The sequence below is a fragment of the Euleptes europaea genome, chromosome 9 (genome assembly GCF_029931775.1).
Source record: "Euleptes europaea isolate rEulEur1 chromosome 9, rEulEur1.hap1, whole genome shotgun sequence".
Lineage (NCBI taxonomy): Eukaryota > Metazoa > Chordata > Lepidosauria > Squamata > Sphaerodactylidae > Euleptes > Euleptes europaea.
Genome location: NC_079320.1, coordinates 16,620,892 through 16,644,558, shown reverse-complemented (window position 1 = coordinate 16,644,558; position 23,667 = coordinate 16,620,892). Strand labels below are relative to the sequence as shown.

The window sequence follows — 23,667 nt, the reverse complement described above, 5'->3', positions numbered from 1 at the left end:
CACGTTCCCTCAGGGGGGCTGGGGCCCTTCGCCGCCCCAGCTCAGCGCAGGTGGCGGGCCGCGTGGGCAGGGCGGGGTTTTGCGGGGAAAGGCCCACGTGGCCGCGGGCGGCGGGCGAGCGTGCCGGCCGGGCTGCCCCAACCTGCGCTCTCCTCTCCAGCCTGGGCGGGCCTCTCTCTCCCTGAGCAGGCCAGCTGAACCCCGGCCTCTCCTGCACCCCGGCACCGGCCCCAGCGCCACCCTGTCCCTCCCTCCCCGCCTTTGTCTGCAGCATCCCCGCTGCCGGCTTTGTCAGTGTAAGGCAGCTTCATGTGGTTGGGCTACATATGAGCTGTAGGACTAAGTGAGAAGCACAGCATCTGCCATGTGTGATTGGTGGAGGCAGTGGTGGCTTAAATTATGGTCAATAAACCCCAAAGAAGTTTCTCGTGAAAATTCAGAACACAAAGAAAACATCTACTGCTTACGAAATTTGATTCTCCAGACACTCATGAAGGAGCTTAGCTAAGCCTTGGTTATTGTGTTTCCTCTTACAGTAAGCAGTTGCACTCATTTCGCCATTCATTTTGGGGTGGTGAAGTTAAGAGTCCTGTGTAAATGATTGGATGATCAAGGATAGTAATTCCTTTTCATTTTTACAATCATGGATTTGTACGGGGGAGTGCACAGCTGATGCTCTTGAGCCAGGCGAAGGGGCTACCTGGCTTGTCCCAAAACTTGCCAATTGCAATGTAATATCTCACAAGGTGAAGTGCTGGCAAATGCATTCCAGGAGGGCTCGCTTGGCATCAGCGAGAAAATGATAGTGCAGAGCCCCGCAATAAATTGGATGGGCTTGTCAAAGCCAAGCCGATAAAAATGTTGCCATGGTAATTGGGCTTTCCAAATATACAGAGGAGACTCTACGATGCTATATATTGTGCACAGGACTTCGATACCTTTTTGAACGTTGGGGTAGAGATAAGCGCTCGGTCTTGGATTATCGTGGGGGGGGGAATAAAAAGGAAGGTGCTGCTGGAGATGCTGTTTGTACATATTCTTGATGAACGCAGCCGTGAGGAGCACGGACGGAGGAGAAAGTGATCCGCAGGAGCCTGGAGTGATTGATTTCACTCTCTTCTGCATAATGGTTCAGCTTACTGATTGCATTGATCGGCAGTTATGTTCAGTCGAATGCTTCATTAGATCAAGCAGCCGATAGCCTAGTGCCCCTTTCCTAGAGGAACTGCAGTAGAAAATGAATGTGCAGGATCATGTATGTGAGCAAAGGGTTGCCGACTCTTGTTTGGGAAATTCTTGAAGATTTTGGGGTGAAGCATGGGGAAGCAGGGTTTGGGGAAGGGAGGGGCTTCAGCGGGGTATAATACCATAAAGTCCCCTATCCAAATAGGGTTGCCAACATCCAGGTACTAGCTGGAGATCTGCTATTACAACTGATCTCCAGCCGATCAGTTCACCTGGAGAAAATGATCACTTTGGCAATTGGACTGTATGGCACTGAAGTCCCTCTACTTCCCAAACCCCACCCTCCTCAGGCTCCACCCCAAAAACCTCCCACCGGTGGTGAAGAGGGACCTAGCAACCCTACATCCAAAGCATCCAAAGCAGCCTTTTCCTCCAGGACTGATTGCTGTAGTCTGGAGAAAAGTTGTAAATCCAGGAGATCTTCAGACCTCACCTTGAGGATGGCAACCTTAGAGATGCAAAGTCATAACTTGTGCCATTTGGGAACAGCAAGGTATGCTTGGCACCGCAGTTGGGACTGACCCTATAACACCAAGAGCCATTTCCATAGTATCAGACGGCCATTTAGTCCAACTAACCACTAAACACAACAAATCCAAAGCTACAGCATTCCCAACGGAAGGATGTCCTAAATTAATTGGTTCCATTGTCAATTACTCTTTCTCCATGACTGGATGAGGCCTAGCAGTGGCATATCTTCAAAAACATGTGGAGGGTTGTGTTTAGGGGAAGCAGGATGAGAAGAGGGCATGCTAAAGATCTTCCACCCTCTACAAACAGAACTTTAAAAATGACTACATACTAGCATGGCACTCAAACTGAAGTAATCGGCTTAAAAACACATAAAGTCCCACATATTTTCCTTTTACTTTATTAATGAAAGTTCTCATCATTACAAAACCATTCTTGGGTAGTAAGAAACATATCACACAATATTTCAAATAAAAGGGTGCAAAACAGTGGCTTATAATATTGTGGTGAAAAGCATAACGTAGTAAGAACAAACACATCAGGCTTTGCACTTTGTGCTACAGAAATGCATGCCATCCAGTCAGTTGCTGGACTAGCAATCTATACCATGCCAAAGAGGCATCAGCCCTCCATCATTTGCACCAGGCAGGCAATAGTCATGTTTGTATTATGTGGCAGATATAAATTTATTTATCTATGCAACCATGCTTCATCGTACAAAAAGTGTTAAAGGAGTAGCAAAATTGGTCTTGGAATGGAAAAGAGGAGGTATGTTGAGGATGTCACCGCAAGAACCAATAACTTACCAATAACCAATAACTTGCAGGATTAGCTTTTCCTCAGTTCAAAATGAACTATTCCAAAAACTTAAGGAAGTTCTTTTATTTGGACTTGCCCAGAACAGAAAGAAGAAAAAAAGATGGTTTTTATATGCCGACTTTCTCTACCGCTTAAGGAAGAATCAAAGCGGCTTAAAATCACCTTCCCCTCCCAACAACAGACATCCTGTGAGGTAGGTGGGGCTGAGAGAGCTCTAAGAGCTGTGACTAACCCTAGGTCACCCAGCTGGCATCATGTGCAGAAGTGGGGAAACCAACCCGGTTCACCAGGATAGCATCCACAGCTCATGTGGAGGAGTGGGGAATCAAACCCGGTTCTCTAGATCAGAGTCCGCTGCTCCAAACCTTTGCTCTTAACCACTACACCACACTGGCTCTCTAGTTTGAACAACAGCGATAGTTGTTATGATTATTTTAACAACAGCAATGGCCCTCAGGGCATATCCAGCCCTCTTAAAATGTTACACCTATCTTAACCCATAGAATATCAAATCCACAAAAACCCACCAGTAACATGGTTATACTTAACCCACAAGCCTCAGGGGGAATAATAAATATAGAGACTTCGTGTGTGCATGCAAGTATTACTTTTATAAGCAAACTGGGTGTGTTTTTTTATGATCAGTGCATCCTGGATAGCTATAGATTCCCCCCTCCCCAACATATTGCTTTGAAAGGCCCGCAGGTCAGAGGTCTGCTCTAGAGAGATGATGTTTTATTTTTGAAACAGGAAAAATAAACAAAAAGCCTATCAGGATTCTGCATTTGGGAAAAAACAATTAGCCTCCCCGAACATGGAGACCTGGCTGGAAGGATTTAATCGGTAGGGCAGCAAGGGCAAAGAAAGTCATATTTAAAGAGAGAGAGGCTGTCTCTGGTGGGTCATTTGAATTTCATCTGCAGAATAATTTCCACGCCATTTAGCCCTATCCGTAGCAGGAATAAAGAGGACTAAACAGGTTATTAAGCTGACAAAGTCATACAAGCAGTGGAGAGGGATTTGGCCACGTGGGCAAGACATTTGATAAAATTCAACGATATGCAAGGATAGATTAGTGACAAATCAGGGAATTCACGTATTTACGAGACGATACGGAACGTCAGTGGGAGAAGGGGCTAGGATGTATACACTCAGGGTTCCTGGTGTGTTGAAGATTAGTGTTATAAACTGCAGACAAAAATCTTAAAAACGTGGAATGGACAGAAAGAAGTGGTCGGCAGATGGCTTTCCTTTTCCTTTTGTTTTCTGCTTGGCATTTTAAGCATCACAAATGCCTTCTCAAGCAACAGTAACATTCAGTCCTGCAGGACTGACAGCGGGATGAAAGTGTTCATCCTTTAATTGATGCTATTAATTGTCTAATTTACTAACTGCAGATTAAATACATGGATTTTTAATCAGATTTTCATCAAAGCTCTCCCATGTGAAGGGTACAGCATGTTGACGACAAGCAACCCATATATTTCCCTTGAATTACATAATGCATTCAGGATGTTTTTTCCCCTCGTCCATGCTTTTCTTTTAAAAAGTCAAGAGAAATTATCATCTTTCAGTACCCTCAAGTGTCACCCTTACTTTAGCAAGGTGATTAATTTATTAATCTGTTAAATGGAGGCCATTCAATGAAAAAAAAAGTCTAGTGAGTGAGAGGTTTTTACCCCTTAAAACTCCAGTGTTTAAAAGGGAGACTTTGCGTCCTTTGTATGCATAACCAATAACAAAAGCGACAATAGCAAAATGAGAGCAGGGGTTTTAAATACTGGGCACAAAATTAAAGTTATCCTAGCACAGCAATTCTAATACAGTTACTCCAGTCCAAACCTCAGTAGGCTTTCAGTGGCACAGGAGAAGCTCGCTATGATGCAAAACTCGTGATGTTATGTGAACAGTCCGTTCGTGCGGGCAAGGCTGATCTCAAAGGGCCCTCGATTTCTCCATAACTGTCTCCAGAAATGGGAATAAAAGGCAACCTGGTCTGAGCAGTGTGTGAGCACCCTAGATCACATTATTGCTGAGTAGTGTCAGCTACTGAAATCACATTCACCTTACAATGCTGATATTAATAAACTGCAGCACTTTTTTGGTACTGGTGCAAACATCTAGGTAAGGTTGTGGATATACATCTAACTAATGAGAGGCCTGGGTAGGCAGAAGAGCTATTTATAAAGACTTCCAATGATTCAGTGGAAGATAAGTTGGTATAGCTGGGAAATTTGGAAGTTTGAGCTGTATCTAATGAGATAAGGGTTGACACTTGGGCTCCTTGGCTTTTCATAACTGCAGGAGGATAGAAAGCTCCCCCCCCCCCTTCATGGAATTACGGTGATGGGGAAGATTCTGCATTTCTATTTTCTGCCGTTTGAAAACACAAGCGCCATTTTGAGGGGAATGGGGCAACTCTGAGATTGCTGTGGTAGAAGGAGAACTTGGAAGCAAAAGGAAAGGGCTTCCTTTATGGAGGAAAGCTTTTATGTGCAACTGGTTTATGTACGGTACAATAAGTACCCAGTAAATGTAGTTACAGGTGGATATGTGGCTGGAATGGATCCTGTCACCAGCCTGAGCCAGACTTCTTGACCATAGTTCAGTTCCAGTAAGGCATACCCGGTAACCACCCTGTCCGTGTACTTCTTCTCATCATTTGTGTTTTCAGACTGGAAAGTCAGCTTGTCTGTCCCGTCAACCACGAGGTAGCCAGAGAGGCGTGGGCTGCGTGACTCAATAGTATATTCAAAAACATAAACGCCAAGGTACGGCACACGGAACTTTCCATTTGATGGGACATAGGAGGAACCATAGTTGACGTCCAGATTGTTAAACCGAATAGGGCCAGGAGTGTTCATCCCGTAGGTGTGCGAAGCAAAAAAGGCCACCATGGGTGCATACCTGTAAGATCCCTTTGAGAAATCTGCAGAGGAAAGAACAGTTAAGGAGAAGTCAATCTTCTAATCTATTTGGGCAAAACTAGCTGCTATCATTGACACGGTTCTACCACTGAAAATGGCATGCCTGTGTCTAGTTCTTTCCCCTTTCCCTGTAATGTTTGATCAAATTTACCTCATGCCATGATGCCATCACCTCCCCATCTGCCAGCAGCCAACAGTGTGGATAGGGAAACTCATAGAATGAAGATGTCATGTCAGCAAGGTGAATTTAACTTATTACGGGGAGGAGAGGGAGAGGCAGTCATCAGGCTACTATTTTCAGCAGCAACCATGTGCTATTGTAACATCTAGATCCACCATTTGTCTTCTATCCCTCACAGGATTGCCAGTTTTGGGTTGGGAAATTCCTGGAGATTTTGTGGGTTGAGCCTGGGGAGGGTGGGGTTTGGGGAGGGGAGGGGCTTCATTGGAGTAGGATACCATAGAGTCCACCTTTCCAAAGCAGTCATTTTCTACAGGGGAACTGATCTCTGTAACCGAGAGACCAGCTGTAATTCTGGGAGATCTCCAGCCACCACCTGGAGACTGGCAACCCAAATGCCTCATTGGTTGTTGCAGATTTAAACAGGATCAATTCTGCATAGCAGACATGGGGCAGTTACAAACTCCCCCCCCCCCCCGCACAAACCCAGGCCCCCTGACAAGTTTTCTGGAAGCGACAGAAGAAAAGCGGAATGAATTCTTAACTACTGCACAGAAAGTAATTTTCTCCACAATTAGCATCAAATGCACCACCACCAACAAAAAGCTTTTCTTCAGAAACAGCAAGAAAATTTCAGTCTTGACTGTGCTGCATTGTTAGTAAGAAAAGCTCTCATGCCTCACCCCCTGTGTCAGTATCACAGATTTCTACAAATGTAACATGTGTGTGTCGTGTAGCCTAGAATTGTGCTTGCAAGCTCTTAACAAATACTGGAGTGGTTTAGAAAGCTTCATAATGAATGGGGAAATGAAAACATTCTTTTTTTCTTTCCCCTCACCCTTCGCATATAAACCGATGCCTTCACCGCTGTAAAAATGATTGAGAAATACTGAAATAGTGGCTGAAAGAGGCATAAAACACACATTTCATATATTCTGGATGCAAATCTTAGTTTATTCATTTTTATGGCAAGTATCACCATGACAGTTACAGCTGAAATGAAATTCTCAGCAGAGAAAAGTCTATGTGAGTATCAGGGCTAAAACCCAGATTGAAATTCCTCATCAATTTTTTGTTGTTGCTGCAGCAAACTTTGCATTTTAAGGGGCTTTTCACATAATACGCTTTTTGGTGAACACTACAGGACAACCTATATGTTGCCTGTTATTCATGACTATTTTCCCAAGTAGCAGTTGCTCAGTTCAGACATCAAATGAACCACATTTTAATTAAACTAATTTTCATTGGCGCGGTTGTGTGAACACCATTAGTTAAGGTGAGTCAACCCTGGTCCAAAACCATGGTCTGAAGTTGGTTTATTAATCACATTTAGTCTTAACTGTGCTTCCGTGTAATGTATGAATGTAGACACTCTGGTTGAATCCTGGCTTGTTCCCAGGCGCTGCCCTCTCTGACTACACAATAAAAGCAATGACATGAGTATTTGCTTGAGTTACCATCTGCAAGATGAATCCTAGTTTTACAATATATTGTCGAAGGCTTTCACGGTCAGAGTTCATTGGTTCTTGTAGGTTACCCGGGATGTGTGACCAAAATACCAAGACCACGGTCACACAGCCCGGATAACCTACAAGAACCTAGTTTTACAGATTAACCATAGTTGAAACAAACCATTTTTTCGTGTTATGTCATATCATGCCAGTGAGTCCTTCAAATGGAGTGAAAGACTGACAAAGGGCCAGCTGCCCCTCTGCTCAAATTCCCCCATGGATGGAGATTTTTCTGCATGGGGGGAAATAGATGGGTTCTCGTAACCCCCTTCTTTGTGCTGCGTGTATAGGGTTTCCAACAGCCAAGAGAGAAAAAATCCTGCCCCTTTAACAGAAGCTTTAATGGGATGCTATTAATTAATGGAGAGGGTTGTCAGACACTGTCACTGAGCACAATGGTAGTTTAGCCTCTGCCGCTCATGTGGAAAAGCGAGGAATCAAACCCAGGTCTCCAGATCAAAGTCCACCGCTCCGAAACACCACTCTCAACCACTACACCACGCTGATGCCAAAAGAACATTGCCTAAGCTTACTGTAGCAAAACCATCAAAGAATCCTGTGGCACCTTAAACGCAGAGGCACATTTCTAAAGTTTGTGTGCACAGAGGACAGGAACTCGGTGAGTGAGGGGTGGCTGATGAACAATGGGAAGGGGTAGTGAGGAAAGGGTTGATTGCCCCCCATAATTCCCTCCCCTCTACCATTGTGCTCAGTGACATTGTCCGACAACCCTCTCCTCTCTTGGGTGCATGTAACATGCACCAATGGGAGCAGAAAAAGGCTCTGAAAAATCTAAAGCTACGACAGAAACTAAAGACAGACATCAGGCAGTGAACTATGCAGATGGTGAGGGAACCAATGTCATCAGTGTTGGACAAGGAGTCCCAGAACGAAAGGAAAGTACTTCCTGGGATTTCTTCTCAGCACACAGAGATCTCACTCCTTCAGGTTTCCCCATTCACTTTTCTGCAAGATCCATGGGGGGGGGGAGCTTTCCTCTTTTTTGAGGTGGGTGGGAACACTTTTGCAAATGGTTGAATTCTGTATGCACATCAAAGTCTCCAGGCTCATAAGGAACCACTGGGTTGGGTGGGCTACCATGCTCAGTCCCTTCTATCTATCTAATATAGTAATTACTAGCCCAGCTATCTATCTAGCGCATTTTTATTAGGGTACGTTATTCACCCTTCTCTATTTCATCCTTACAACAATTGGATAGGGCAGGCTAGGCTGAGAGAGAGTGACTGACTCAAAAAAGTCATCAAGTGATTTTCATTTTTTAAATGGGGATTTGATCCTGGGTTTCCAAGAGCCTAGTCCTCCACTCTTACTAGTATACTGCACTAGCTTTCATTGCTCTTCTGTGACATAACAGATAGCAAACTTGTCTCTAACTGGAGGGAAATCATGACATGTAAATAGTATAACACAGGGAGGGGTGGTCACAGCCAGTAGTACTTTCCAACATACTTCCTGCGAGATCCTAGCCCACACTGATTTCATCTACTGAGGAATAGAGGATTGCCAACCTCCAGCTGGGGCCTGGAGATTTCCTGGAATTACAGCTGATCTCCAGACAACAGAGATCAGTTTCCCTGGAGAAAAAATAGCTGTTTTGGAATGTGGACTCTACAGCATTATACCCCACTGAGCTCAATCCCTCCCTTCCCCAAACACCACCCCAAGCTTCACCCCCAAATCTCCAAGAATTACCCAACCTGGAGCTGGCAACCCCAGAGGTACCCCTGAAATTCTTCCAGGGAAACCTGGTCCAATGCAGAGAGCTTGGATACATTGTATAAAGCATAGACTCAGTTTGTCTGGGGCGCTGGCTAGGGCATCCTTGTTGACTTGCATGGCCTGAGAGAGTGTCCTGACGTGTCTTCAACACTTTCCAGCGAGACCTGCTCCTTAGAAAGGAGACTGATAGTGGTGGACCTTTGAAAAACTTGCTTTCTCGAATACATGTCCACCATTACCAACCTCCTCATTAAGAAGCTGTATTCTGAGGAATTCCATGATGCTTGGGAGCATGGTTTGAAAACCGTTGCCCCAGTGTATCACAGATAAAGAGAACAGTTCTCTAGGTGGAAAAAAAAATCAATCCTGGTAAATGTTGCCCAAATGCTATAACCGTGAGCACAATCCTCTCTGAGCGGAGTTTTTGTAAAATGGAAGGAGCAGCTTTAGTTGCACATGTAATTTCCCAATAATGCAATCTCCACAGCTTTTGTATCAAAAAATTGCCAGCCTGCTCTGGCCTATTTATGATAGTACACCTCCGCTAACAACCATCCTGCTCCATCCGCCACAGGCCAGCGTGTTATCTTTTTTTTTTTTTACGGGGAGGCCAGTGAAAGAGATCAAATTTTACACTTTGCAATGCAGGACAGACACATCAAAACAGGAGATGGTGGCATGTCCTTGGGAGCCGAGCGCTTTAAAAACGACGCTGCTGTTCAGACTAAAGTGGTACTTTTGTTCAGGGAAGCCAGTGGCCCTTAATCCCTGGACCATAGGTAAGAGAGGCAGGGGAAAAGATCGTTTGATTCGGCATATACTTGCCTATGGCGGCGGAGTTTTCCTCCATCATCTTTGTACTGCAGGTGGCTCCTCCAAAGGGGTAGCGGCAAGCGCAGACAAAGCCCTTCCTTTCGTTGACGCAGGTCCCTCCATTTTGGCAAGGGAAACTACCGCAGCTCAAATAAGCATCTGCATTGAAATCAAAAGAAGGACATGAGTTCCTGTTGAATTTCACGTACATAAGGAAGCTGCCGTAAAGCTCGGCAGAAACTCTGGGCTTCGTCATTCCAAACCAGGTTGAAAATCCTCCCCACATTAAGGGTGACCCCTTTCTTAATGGGGGAGGGAGAGAAGACACCAAATCATTGTTTATTGGCATACAAATTCTGCTGCTTTCCAAGATTCCCCACTTTGTTTCCCAAATATTATTTGCCACTGGGGAGTTTAGTCGCTGCGGTTCTGATGGTATCAGGTCTTGTGTAGCTAATCATTCCTCATTTCTGCCCATCTAAGGCACAAGGGAAACACTCAGCCTGTGCCTGCGTGCTTCAACATATTGTCAAATCATATTTTATTAATCATTTATATACCTCTTAGTGCTTGAATAGTCCGGCTCCCCTTTTACAGGTGGGAATATGTACAGTGGGCTCAATTACATGTTATGCTCCCCCCCCCCATTTTTTATTTTAAACTACATTTTTTCTTCTTTAGCAAATGCAGCCTGCCCCCCAGGGGGGATTGTTTGATCAAGCAGGAACATGGGGAGGGGAAGGGGGAGGGAGGGATTTTTTTTTCTTTCTGGAAAAAGACAGCCTGGGCTGCTTTTACTCCTTTGAGGAAAACTTAACGGGTACCTGTATTTCCCCCCACCCCCAGCAAGGGAAAAAGCAGCTCCTCTATAAGAAACAGCAGGAGAAGAAAGGGTTAAACACACACACACACCCGCCGCTGTTCTCTTCCTTAATCAAACATTACCGGAGGCTGCATTTGCTAAAGAAAAAATATTGTTTAAGATAAATGGGGGGGGGGTGGAGAGAATGTGTGAGTTGAGCCCTGCATTTAAGTGACCGAGTTGCCCAATTAGTCCAGGGCTGAAAATTCAAAGAGTTATATTGTAGTGACCTCCCCACACCCAATTACTCTCTTAATGTGAGGTGTGGATGTTCCATGTAGCCCTCTGTAAGTGCAGTGGTCTGAACTGTCAGAATATCCTACTTAAAAAAAAAAAGAGTGGGGAGATCATTCAGTGAAGGGCCAGCCTGGCCCTCTGATATAGAAACAGGATCTTTGTGTCAGCATCTGAGTCGGATGCCAAACTCAAGATGAGATCGAATCCATGCAACTGCCATTGGTTTATTAAGGTCAACATTGTGTACTGTGACTGGCTGTTCAAGGACTCTGGCAGAGGTCTTTCACATCAGCTTCTATCTGATGCTTTTAACTGGGGAAAGCAGGGACCTTCTGCATGCAAAGTAGATGCTCTACCCCTGAGCCATGGTCTCTCTCCATTCTAGGTCAGACTGGGGTGTACTTTGGATGCCATTACATTATCTAAAACCAGCTAATGCCTTCTCCATACAATTGTGCATAAAGTTTCCAGCCCAGCTCTGAATTGCACTGAGAGCATGTGTGTGTGTGTGTGGGGGACGACTTCAAAACATCATTGCATGATGCCATGATGTCACTTCCCACAAGGAACCCAGAAGTGATGCTCTAGGATTTCCCCTGATCTCTATGGTGAAAAACCATAGAAATTCCTAAGCGTTGATGTGTTGCACCCTTGTCACTTCTGAGTTCCAGACAAAAGTGATGTCACAGCATTAAGTGATGCTGTTTCCCAATTCTCCCCCCTCTGCCGCTTAGGGTTGCCAGGGCCCTCTTGGCCACCAGTGGGAGGTTTTTAGGGCAGAGCCTGAGGAGGATGGTTTTTTGGGGAGGCACTTCAATGCCATAGAGTCCAATGGCCAAAGCCACCATTTTCTCCAGCTGAACTGATCTCTATCGGCTGGAGATCAGTTGTAATAGTAGGAGATCTCCAGCTAGTACCTGGAGGTTGGCAACCCTACTGCTGCTCCACTGACCACCAGTGGGGGATGGCGTGTGCCACCAGGGATTTACCCACAAAATGGTAACCTTAGTTGTGTATGAACAACCTATATTAAAAAGAAGACTGAGCAATAGTTTCCTATCAGCAAGTCAAATCTTCCCTTGCTTCGGAAATACAGTTGTGAAGAAATGTTGGCTTTAACAGATCTGGACTGTTGAAACAGAACAAAATGCTAAGCTGCATTAGAAATCTTACCGGTATATCTTATTCTGTAAAAGAGCATGAACATTTTGTTTTCTTGTACAAGGTTAGAAGCAAGAGGCAGTGGCAACTGGGAATCTCCCCCCCACACACACACACACCAACCCCTTGAACTGTCCTTTGCAAAGCACTGTTTTCTATCATCTCAGGATTAGACAAATTGAATTACCAGAGGCGCTTCAATAAGCTCAGCCCTTAAAACTCCTAAAAACCCTTTACAATAAGACAGTGGCATGTTCTTCCAACCAGACTGTGAGTGGGACGGCCCCTGAGTCTCGAAAGAATAGCGCACAAGTGCTCAAGAGGTAGGTAGGTGTGGTTGATGAAAAGGATGTTTCAGAATAAGTGCTGATTGCTGGCAGATGTGTGGAATTGCCTCTTTTCACAAGCACTTCGCCGGTGCTCTGAACTATCTTTAATTTCCAGCCCAGTCATTTCAGATGCCGTTGCACTCCGGCAGTGATGAATCTGAGTTCGCCTGCCTGAATGCAAAGCTTTGTGCTCTTTGTGCAAAGCACAGCCCCCACCTCCCCCATCCAGAGTTTAGACTGATGAGGTTTATGGACTGAAACACGAGAAGTTTCTGTATGACTTAAGTAATTATTTTCTCTCCGCATCACATTTCATCGATCACAATAAGGCCCGGATGCAGCGACGCAAGAGTAAAGTTCAAATGCCCAGAACAGGAGGAGAAACGCTGGCTTGCTTTGTGTTACAACTAGGGTTTGTCAACAGCTAAAAAAAGAACATGCAAACCTCCAGATGCCGGCACAGATTGTGGCCTATTTCTCCTATGGACACAGTTGTGTCTGGGCTGTATCATTCAGACTCCAAAAAGACTCATGTGACTGATTGCACAAAAGAATAAAAGGATCTAGCAAGTAAGAAGAAGGAGGGTTGGTTTTTACATGCCGACTTGCTCTGACACTTAAGGGATAATCAAACCAACTTACAATCATCTTCCCTTCCCCTCCTCACAACAGACACCCTGTGAGGTAGGTGAGGCTGAGAGAGTGTGACTAGCCCAAGGTCATCCAGTTGGCTTCGTGTGTAGGAGTGGGGAAACAAATCCAGTTCACCAGATTAGCCTCCACCACTCATGTGGAGGAGTGGGGAATCAAACCCAGTTCTCCAGATCAGACTCTAGTGCTCCAAACCACCGCTCTTAACCATGCTGGCTCAGGGAGAAGGTTAGGCTTGAACGTTTCTTCTTGATACAATCCTTTTCTGTAAATGTACCCATCTTCTTATCCCATAATTTCAAAAGTAACTCAGGAGTCATTCAAGTCCAGTAGCACCTTAGAGATCAAGAAGATTTGGGGGGGGGGGTATGAGCTTTCAAGAGGAAACACTTCCTTTGTCAGATACAAGTAGGAATGGAGATCCCGGAGTCCTTATATCCCATTGTGAAGGTGGGAGGGGCGCGGCAAAGAAAGAAGTCAGGATGCAGAAGTATGATGCAAAATGTAATCATACGAATTAGAGCAGAGGAGAAATGCTTTGGGGCAGAAAACTTGCAACTGTAATAATCCTATGTCCCTATTCAGCCTTGGGGAGTCCCTTGTTCTGAATTTGTGAATGAACTCAAGTTTTGCAGTATCATTTTGTAACCTCCCCTTGAAAAGCTCATACCCTCAAAATCTTGTCTTTAAGTGGCTACTGGACTTGAATCTAGCACTTCTAGTTAGGGTTGCCAGGTCCCTCTTTGCACTGGCGAGAGGTTTTTGGGGTGGAGCCTGAGGAGAGTGGGACTTGGGGAGGGACCTCAATGCCATAGAGTCCAATTGCCAAAGTGGCCATTTTCTCCAGGTGAACTGATCTCTATCGGCTGGAGATCAGTTGTAATAGCAGGACATCTCCAGCTAGTACCTGGTGGTTGGCAACCCTACTTCTACTGCAGACCAACACAGCTACCCTCTGAAACTACCATGAGTCTGGTGAGGTAACTTGACAAAAGCCTCTTGGAAGTCCAAGAAGAAATTCTAGAGCAGGGGCGTCAAAACTCAATTGTTACAAGGGCCGGATATGACATAAATGTCACTTGGGCGGCAGGCCATGCCTCGCCAGCCCAAATTAAGAGCTGGGGTGGTGGCTGCCTCACTTGTCTCGTGGGCCGGATATTAGCTCTCGAGGGGCCTGATCCAGCCCTCGGGCCTTATGTTTGACACCCCTGTTCTAGAGAGTCACTATGTGGAGGTCACTCTTCGCCCACTCCTCAATTACTCAAGGGCAAGAAATCGGGGCTGGTGATTCCCCACCCTGGGCCGGTAAATGGGAGGCCTACTCTTGAAAGTTTTAAGAGACCACCTTTCTTGTTCAGGAAGGGTGTGTGTTATTTCCGGATTCATTATTTCGTTTGGCGTGCATTTTTAACATGCTGGCCTTGTAAAATTATGGTGTAGATTTTATATTTCTAGTTATTGTCTTGTGATATCATATGCTGTAACTGTCCCTGATAATAGGCAAAAAGGGCAAAAGTCCAGTAGCACCTTAAAGACTAACAAAAATATTTTCTGGTAGGGTATGAGCTTTCGTGAGCCACAGCTCACTTCTTCAGAAAGCTCATACCCTGCCAGAAAATATTTTTGTTAGTCTTTAAGGTGCTACTGGACTCTTGCCCTTTTTGACTACTGCAAACAAACTAACACGGCTACCCACTGTGAATTACCTGATAATAGGGGCAGTCTATTTTCGCCTTTGGGGGAAGCCTTGTAAAAAAAACTTATTAGTGTATGTTGCTAGCACTGTCATTCTTCAGGGTTCAGTTCCCTCCTGAGGTCCATAGAAGCTAAATCTCTGAGTGGGGAATAAGTGCATCTTGACTTAAGTGCTTATGTGTGTAAACACACAAGCATGAATACTGTGGTAGTGTACGGCCTGCTATTTAGCTGAGCTTAGGGTTGCCAGCTCCAGGATGGGAAATACCTGGAAATGTTGCGGGTGGAGCCTGAGAAGGGTGGGGTTTGGGGAGGGGAGGGACCTCAGTGGGGTAGAATGCCATAGATTCCACCTTCCAAAGCAGTCATTTGCTCCAGGTGAACTGATCTTTGTCTCCTGGAGATCAGTTGTAATCCCATGAGATCTCCAGCCACCACCTGGAGGTTGGCAACCCTAGCTGATCTGCAGAGGTATACTTTGGATTGTTGATAATGTATTGCAGGACGCTTGTGCTGCTCAAATACATTTTAATCTGCTTTTGTTTCAGGATTTATTTGAAAAAAACTTTCCCTTGCTTTTCTCCTGGAAACAAGACCTACAGTGGATCCTGGTAAATCAATAGGCTATTGCCGAGTAAATGAATACAGCATTCAGCCAGCAGAGGAGCCTTCAGCAATTTGTAATTGCTGTGAGTGTTGGTGGGAGAAGAAATGCAGTCCATGCCCTCAGTGCAAGAGACAGGGGATTATAACCTTTTTGTTTCGGAAATACTGGAGGGTATGTGGCCATGTGAAGTTTTTAATGTTGAAAGCCCTGCAGGAGCACTGGCAGCCTCAACATCTGTGGAGTATAATCAATCAATCATCCAATCAATCATTTAATCACTGGGAAGTACCCCCTGTGCGTTTTTGTGTACTTGCTGCTTTCCCTTGTGATTTCCTGTGGAAGAGAGAGATGAATTCATAACAGCTTTTTGCTGCATTGGGTCCCTGTTCCGTACCTTGCATAGGTCTTTGTGCAAAAGAATGTCTGGAGGATTTATACCACTGTTGTTGTTTTTCACTCTTCTGTTCCTTACATATTTGACCCATGTCAATTTACCTGGCCTGGCACAGAGGCCCAGCTGTTGCTACTGATGAGGAATTTAGGGTTGCCAGTTATCGCTTGGGAACTTCCTGGAGAATTGGGGGCAGTGCCCGGGAAGAGTGGTGTTTGGGGCGGGAGCTCAGCAGGGAAATGATGCCACAGCAGAATCCACCATCTGAAGCTGTCCTTTCCATGGCAGGAACTGGTCTCTGTAGGTTGGAGATCACTTGTAATTCTAGGAGAACTCTGGGGCCCACCTTGAGGAGTAGGTAGGGCTGCCAACCTCCAAGTGGGGTCCAGAAATCTCCTAGAATTACAACTGATCTCCAGGTCATAGAGGTCAGTGTCCCTGGAGAAAATGGCTGCTTTGGAGGTGGGACTCTATGGCATGATACCCTACTCAGGTCCCTCCCAAAACTCTGCCTTCCCCAGGCTTCACCCCGAAAATCTCCAGGAATTTCCCAACCTAGAGTTGGCAACCCTAAAGTGTGGTTACTGTATGAGGAAGAAAATAAGCCAGTCCACCTCTCTTCCAACAGGATACTCTGCAGTAGCGATGACAGCTTACTCTCCTGGCACATCAGTGCATTGATGCCATTGGTCTACATCAGGGCACCAGACCTCATTTCAAGCTTAGTGAGTCCCAGCAGTGGGGAGGGGATGAACAGGTTGTGGGATGGAAGGCAGGAGCCTCTCCTTCCCTCCACACCATGGTTTCAATGTGAAGTGGACCCTTGGTGTACTTTTATACAGGACTTTCCACCAAGGATTTGCAGCTACAGTATGGTTGCAAGTCTCTGCGGTAAACTCATGTGAAGGGTAATGTGTAGTTTGGCCCTAAGCCAGGCATGTGTAAATATATGCATAGTACCAACTCTAGTTTCTTTTCTCCATCAATGTGGCAGTCCCTTTGATTTCAACTGACCTTATTTTTCTCTAAATTGCATGTCATACCTATACACAACACAAGCCCTTTTCAGACTTTCTTTGGGAGCAAACTGAATATGAGAATTAGAGAGAGAAGGATAATGGTGGCAAGCTCTTCTCCTGAGCTATGCATGTTCACTGGAATGATAGCCTATGCATCTATAATGCATGTTCTTTCTTTGGTTCCCAGTCACATGAAGAGAGCCTGTATATGCTTATGGCTCTTTACACATATTCCAGAGAACATATCTGGGGGACAGAGCTCAATGCTGTGACCCCTCTATCCCCCTCATGCATTCACTGTACTGGAGAGTATGGAAAGGGCTAAAGAGAACAGGACCAATCAATCAAAAGAAATACAATAGTGACCCATAGACCAGTTTATAAATAAAATGTCTGTGTTGCTTCCTTCTCAGTAATCTCATTGGGAGCCAATGATTAAAGGTATTTCAGTCTACTGATGCTTTCAGATGACCTAGAGAGCCAGCGTGGTGTAGTGGTTTGGAGCGGTGGAGTCTGATCTGGGCTTGATTCGCCACTCCTCCACATGAACTGCGGAGGCTAATCTGGTGAACTGGGTTTGTTTCCCCACTCCTACACACGAAGCCAGCTGGGTGACCTTGGGCAAGTCATTCTCTCTCAGCCTCACCTACATCACAGGGTGTCTGTTGTGGGGAGGGGGAGGGAAGGTGACTGTAAGCCGGTTTGATTCTCCCTTAAGTGGCAGAGAAAGTCAGCATATAAAAACCAACTCTTCTTCTACCTAACTAGGTATTTTTGTCCCTCACCTAATGGGACTGGAGGACTCCAGGAGCAGAGTACCCATATTGTTCTCTCTAACCAGAGGTCAAGTTTGGAAGGCCTGGTGATTCTGCACCACTAAGGATCTACTGCACTTGTAACAGCTTAGTTCTCTATTAGACAGTGTCAGTCTGCAGTCCTTCCCACTACGCTAAATTACAAACAACAACAAAACCCGCTTTCATCTGTCTCCTGTCCTATCACACTAAATATGCAAAGTTGAAGCATGAAGAGTCAAACTGAATTAGGATAACGATCAATCACTTGCAATTAAAAACACAAAGTGCAAAGCATATTCAAAGAGGTACTTCGGCACTGAACGGCAAAGCAACAACAGAGAGTCTTGGTGTCTTGGACAGTATTTGTTAGAATGTACGTTTAAAGCTAATACGTTATTCTGTGGTCCCTGTTTCCCCCCAGTAAGATTGCCAGGTCGCCTAAGAATCAGATTCTGACGCATGGGTTAGGTCCTACCAACTCAGGGGTGGTGCCTGTCAGAGCAAGGGATGAAGACCAAAGGCAGTTGGTCTCTTTAAAAAGAGATGTCACATTTCTCATAACTGGTTTCCAGGGCAAAAGCATTATTCTCTGCTGTACTTTCCAATAGGTTTATTTTGTCCATGTTAGGGCCCATCTCTCATTTCCCCTCCTCCATAGAAAAGAGTAAATAAGACTGGGAGAACATGCTGGGGAATGGTGACAATTTACACTTTATAACATCAGGGCCCTGCGGTATCTTAAGGAGTTCCGCAGGGCCTGCAAAACAGATTTACTCCGCCCGGCCTATAACCGAGGACAGCCGCGAGAGGATCCATCTTTGCTGGCCTCCCCATCCCACCCCCCGCTCTTGAAATCTGTGGGGGGCAGAACTTCTGATATTCCATTGCACTGTGGCCCCTAGGTACATTTTTGGCCATCTGCGTATAAGTGATTTATTGAGATTATAGTTTTAATTATGTTGACGGTTTTATGTATTTTATAATGTTTTATGTTTTTAATTGTTGTTACCTGCCCTGAGCCTGGCTTGCTGGGGACAAGGTCGGGCTATAAATTTGGAAGAAGAAAAAAAAAAAAACCAGGGCCCCCAAACTTTTTGAATCCACGGGTGCCTTTGGAATTCAGAAACTGGGTGGTGGGGGCAACTGCTTTGCAGTATTTTTCTTGCAGATATACACTGCTTCCTTTCAGTCCGTCAGTGAAGATCCTTGTGCCGGGGTGGCCGCTGCTCCCAAAGCAACATTTTAAAAAACCTGCTCAGCCAGTGAGAAGCAGCCTAGACAAAAGCCCCATCTGAACCCCTTCCCCCACTTTCTAAAAAACGGCAGGTGCCAGGAAAGGTGTCAGCAGTAACCATGGCGCCCACAGGCACCATGTTTGGGACTTCTGGTTTGGGATGCGGAGCAAAGGATGGGAATGGACCCTGAAATCATCCTGAAGTTTAGCTATTCTCTTCAGATCCTGAAAGGAAGAGGTAACACCCTGAAAATCTGGACCATACCTAACCCCCCCCCCTCCCATCTATAAGAAGCTCCAGGGCAGTTTTGCAGAGTCCGTTTCCTCGTAGGACCAGGATTGCCGCCCAGATTCAGACCTGCACAAGCTGTTCCTTTCAGCCCTCAGCTTTACAGGTAGGTATACTTCCTTCCAAACTAGGCCTGGCGTGACAGGCCATTACTGCCCATTAAGGAAACACTTATTGTTCATTAGCAACTAGCAAGTTCTACAAGAAACTGCGGGGAGGGGGCCTTTCTTTTCCCCTGGCACAAGAGAACAGCACGCTCCTTAGCAGTGCAGCAATCTACCTATTCTTTCCAGCCTCCTGAAAATTTTTGCCAACCAGATGCTGATTGCAAAGCTGCCAATTGTGATTGAGCAGCTCCGGCTGAAACGCAGTCAGGCTTCATTCTGCAAGATGAAATACAGCCTTGCAAAAAGACCCCAGCCCTTCATCCGTGCTGCTGCTGACTGGCGTTGTTTCACTGCTGCACAGAAGATGCTTCCAGGGGTTTAAGGCAGAATGAGTAAGCAGCCAGATATGAAATAAAGTGGAAAATATTATTGAAGCCCGAATCCACTTTAAACTTCTTGCGTGCTTGATTATCAGATGAACTGCAAGCACTTGACTTTAGGTTTGCCTTGAGCGTGTGCGCCGAGGTGGAAGGAATGGAAATAAAGAAAAAGATGATGGGGGGGGGGGCGAAAAAGAGGAAAGAATGAAAATGGCCTTACTATTCACCAATTTACCTCATTGTGTCAGAAACAATGACATTTTGTCACAACTATTTCTTTCAAAAGGTCGTTTTAAGTGTGATCTTGCATTGCTGGCTCAGAATAACGGTCAGCACCAGTTTGGACTGATCTGTCTTGGGTTTCAGATTTGTTGTAGGTTTGGAGCAAACTGCACTGAAATTCCCTGCCACCCCAGATTAGGCACCGTAATAGCAAACCTACCAGGGAGCTATTCAGCACAGTGGCCAGAGCTGAGATCCAGAGGTTCCCAGTTCAAATCTTTCCTCTGTTGCAAACATACTAGGTGATTGGGGAGGGGCTGTGGTTCAGTGGTAGAGCATCTGCTTGGCATGCAGAAGGTCCCAGGTTCAATCCCTGGCATCTCCAGTTAAAGGGACTAGGCGAGCAGGTGATGTGAAAGACCCCTGCCTGAGACCCTGGAGAGCCGCTTCCGGTCTGAGTAGACAATACTGACTTTGATGGACCAAGGGTCTGATTCAGTATAAGGCGGCTTCATGTATGTTCATCTTAGACAGACCACTTTGCCTCAGTCCCTCTCTCCATCTTCTATATGCCGATAATAAAACTGGTCTCTGTGGGTTATTGTAACGGTGACAACATGTGGAGCACACTAAAGTATATTGAAAATAAAATGTGAATTATTATTATAACTTGGGGAAAAAATTCCCAGTATCTCAACAGAGACTAGAAAAGCCCTACTAAATCAGAGCAGCCCAGCATCGTGCTTCACACAGTGGCCAGCCAGTTGCCCTGGAGGACCAATAAACAGGGCATCGATGGCAAGGTCTTCCCCAGATGTTGCCCCTTACACCTGGTGTCAAGAGATTTACTGCTGCTGCAAATGGAGGTTCCTGTTAGTCAGCATCACAGCCAACATGGGGAGGCTCAGGTGCAGTCATCTATACAGGGAGCAGGCTTCCACCCCTGACTTAATGACAGCTCAGCAATGCCATACTGTATCCATGTTCTCGCATGTTTCCGTAATGGGCCTCAAACTTGCCAAAACAAGTGGGTTCCAGCTCCAACATACTTACAATATCAACTTGAAAGTGTGGTTCCAGCCCGGATCCTGGTTGAATCAAAATTCAGTCCCATCCCCTGTGGCCTGCCACCACTAACTTGCTTGGGCACTAATCTCTGCATTGGGCAATTGACAAAAACTTCCATCTCTCCTGAACGTTCCCTTTTCTACTACTTCTAATTATTTTAGTGCTTTCCCTTTGCATCCTTTTGTATGTTTTTTCAAAATAGATCATGAATGGTAGACAGAGATTTGTTACTCTTTTGCTCAACAGTACTGGTTAGAACACAAGGCAGAGATTTGTTACCAGCGTGGTATAGTAGTTAAGAGTGGTGGTTTGGAGCAGTGGAGTTTGATCTGGAGAACCCGGTATGATTCCCCACTCCTCCACATGAGCGGCAGAGGCTAATCTGGTGAACTGGATTTGTTTTCCCACTCCTACACACGAAGCCAGCTGGGTGACCTTGGGCAAGTTACAGCTCTGTTGGAGCTCTCTCAGCCCCACCTACCTCACAGAGTGTCTGTTGTGGGGAGGGGAAGGGAAGGTGATTGTAAGCCGGTTTGATTCTCCCTTAAGTGGTAGAGAAAGTCGGCATATAAAAACCAACTCTTCTTTTGCTCTACAGTGCCTGTTAGAACACAAGGCTCTTTCATAATAGTAGTAACAGAAGGAATATTATTAAAATCCATTACCTGTATCTAAAGCAGTATCTGTGTTTCTCTGACTCCGTCCAGACTGGTTTGTGGTAGTGTTTGCTGCCATCTTTTTTACAGTTCCCGGCTTTTTTACAACGGGAGGAGCTGGCTTCAGACGTTTGGTAATATTATATACGGCATCAGTAAGGCACTTATCTATATAGCCAGTTAGATTAGATAGGATCACTCCTGCTTTTATCTCCAGCACAGATTCAGTGAACTCTTGCAAGCCTTTCTGAAACAGCACAATATCTGGGTGAGCAACTTGCATTAACATGGGAATGCTGGCATTGACCTCCTGGATTCTTCCAGACACGTCTTGACACAAGCTCCTGGCTTCATAAGCAGTCTTGTTTAAGAGCGGAAGGCTCACAGAAACACGGATGGATTTGGCTTCCAGTGCTCTGATTCTGGAACTCAGGGCCTGAAACTGACCAGAGATCACTTTGTCCTTTTCGGATAAAGCGGCTTTGACATTTCGTACTGAGACACAGCTGTTTGCCAAAAACTTGGCTACTTTTGCTTCCACGGCCCGAAGGCGTACTTCATGATCTTCAGGCTCCGGTGCTGGGTGCAAGAGCCTCTCTTCCTGGTGACCAGTGACTCGGTGATGCTCTTGTGTATTCAACAATGTTGTGTTCCAAACTTGATGGACTTGGTTAAGATCAGGGAGCCTTATTCTGGTCTGTTCACCTGATGAAGAATCCGAAAAAGGCACAGTCCTTCTGGTAACAAAGCCATGTTTCTGATTCTCATTGACTAGTATCTGAAGGGATTCGTTCATTACTTGGAACTGAGGTATCCATGTCAATATGCTTTCCATGTTCTCTGCTCCGCGGCAGCAAGCTGTTGTTTCGTTTCTGAAGGTATCCAATGCTTCCTTCATTACATAGTTATCCTGAATAGAGTCAATGGCACTGTTGATCACCATCATGGTCTTGTTTAAGCCATCTTCCATTAAAACAAAACATTCATTAATTCGTCTCTCAGATTCTTCCTCATGAGCTTGAGCTTCAGTTTTAAGCTCCTTTTGGCTTTTGGCGAGATCCTTGATGGTGGAACTCAACCCCGTCACAGCACTGGTTAAATTTTCCAGCTTCTGGTTTATAGCCGCTCTTTCGATCTGCTGCTCATCCTCTGACGGAAGGCTAAAAGGCATTCCTTGCTCAATCAAAGGCTGGAGGATCTCCATATCGTAACAGAGGTCATTAATCTGCTCTGTCATTCTGTCCATCTTCTCATCCAAAGGAAACACAAGGTTTGTCATTGTTCTGTTTAAAGTAAGCATGCTCTCTTCTGCTCCCTTCAGTTGTGTTTGGAATTCCTTCCGGCACTCAGACAATATGTCATCAAATGCTCCCGGTAAGGAGTCTTTCTGGATCTCCAGAGCTAGAGTGAGGTTGTTGATCTTGCTGTCTTGGACTCTGAGATCATCATACAACTGCAGAACCACCAGACTCTGGGTTTTCACTTTCTCGTGCAGACCAATCATGTAATCTGTAATGTTATCGCTCACCGATTTACCTTCTGTTGCTGTTGGGATGTTTTGATCTGAGACCCTTTCAGCAGATAACAGCTGCTTGTGAACTTCTTTCATTTGGCTCAGAGTCTTGTTCAGGGATTCATAGTAAATGTCACTCTTTGAACTTTGATGCTCCAAGGCAACCCCCATAGCCTTCTGCTTTTCCTGCAAATCTTTGATTGGCTGATCACATGTAATGCTTATCTCCTCCTCAATGTGCAGGATCTGGGTCTTTATCTCTAGGATTTCCGTCTTTACAGGTCTATTTTCTATTTCCAAGGTAAATTTTTGTTGAGATGCGTTCAAACCTTTGACCATTGCTTTGGTACTCTCAAGATTTTCAGATAGATCAGACATCATCTTGAAAATCTGGGCTAGAGTCTCTTGCATGTCGTTTTGGAAGACTTTGAACTGCTCTTTTACAGTCTCTTTCATTAGCTCATCAATGCTTTTGGACTTGAGACCTACAGTGGAAAGACATACATATCACATCAACAAACAGCAAGGCTAAAAAAAATACATCCAGTACGTATTTAAGCAAACATATCTTTTTGCCCTTCATTTTAGAACTCATACTTCTGCCTCTGTTTGGTGGAGGGAAGGGAAATGGATTTTGTAATCATGTCTTCGCCATCTCTTTCACTATGGATGATTTCCTTTGCTGATTCTCAGCGGTTTCTGAGTTTCAATAGCACTTTCTCTATTCACTCTTATTCTTTTA

General features: G+C 45.3%; 1 protein-coding gene across 1 annotated transcript in view; it reads right to left on the bottom strand.

Moving 5' to 3' along the window:
• Window positions 1–4,962: 4,962 nt before the first annotated feature.
• MMRN1 (multimerin 1) overlaps window positions 4,963–23,667 on the bottom strand; it is a 76,169-nt gene continuing 57,464 nt past the window's right edge. Inside the window, exons 6-8 of the mRNA XM_056855646.1 lie at window positions 21,422–23,410; window positions 9,720–9,866; window positions 4,963–5,464 (exon numbers count right to left, since the gene is read on the bottom strand). Coding sequence (XP_056711624.1) covers window positions 5,040–5,464; window positions 9,720–9,866; window positions 21,422–23,410 — 2,561 coding nt within the window. The 3' untranslated portion in view covers window positions 4,963–5,039. The remainder of the gene's footprint in view (window positions 5,465–9,719; window positions 9,867–21,421; window positions 23,411–23,667) is intronic.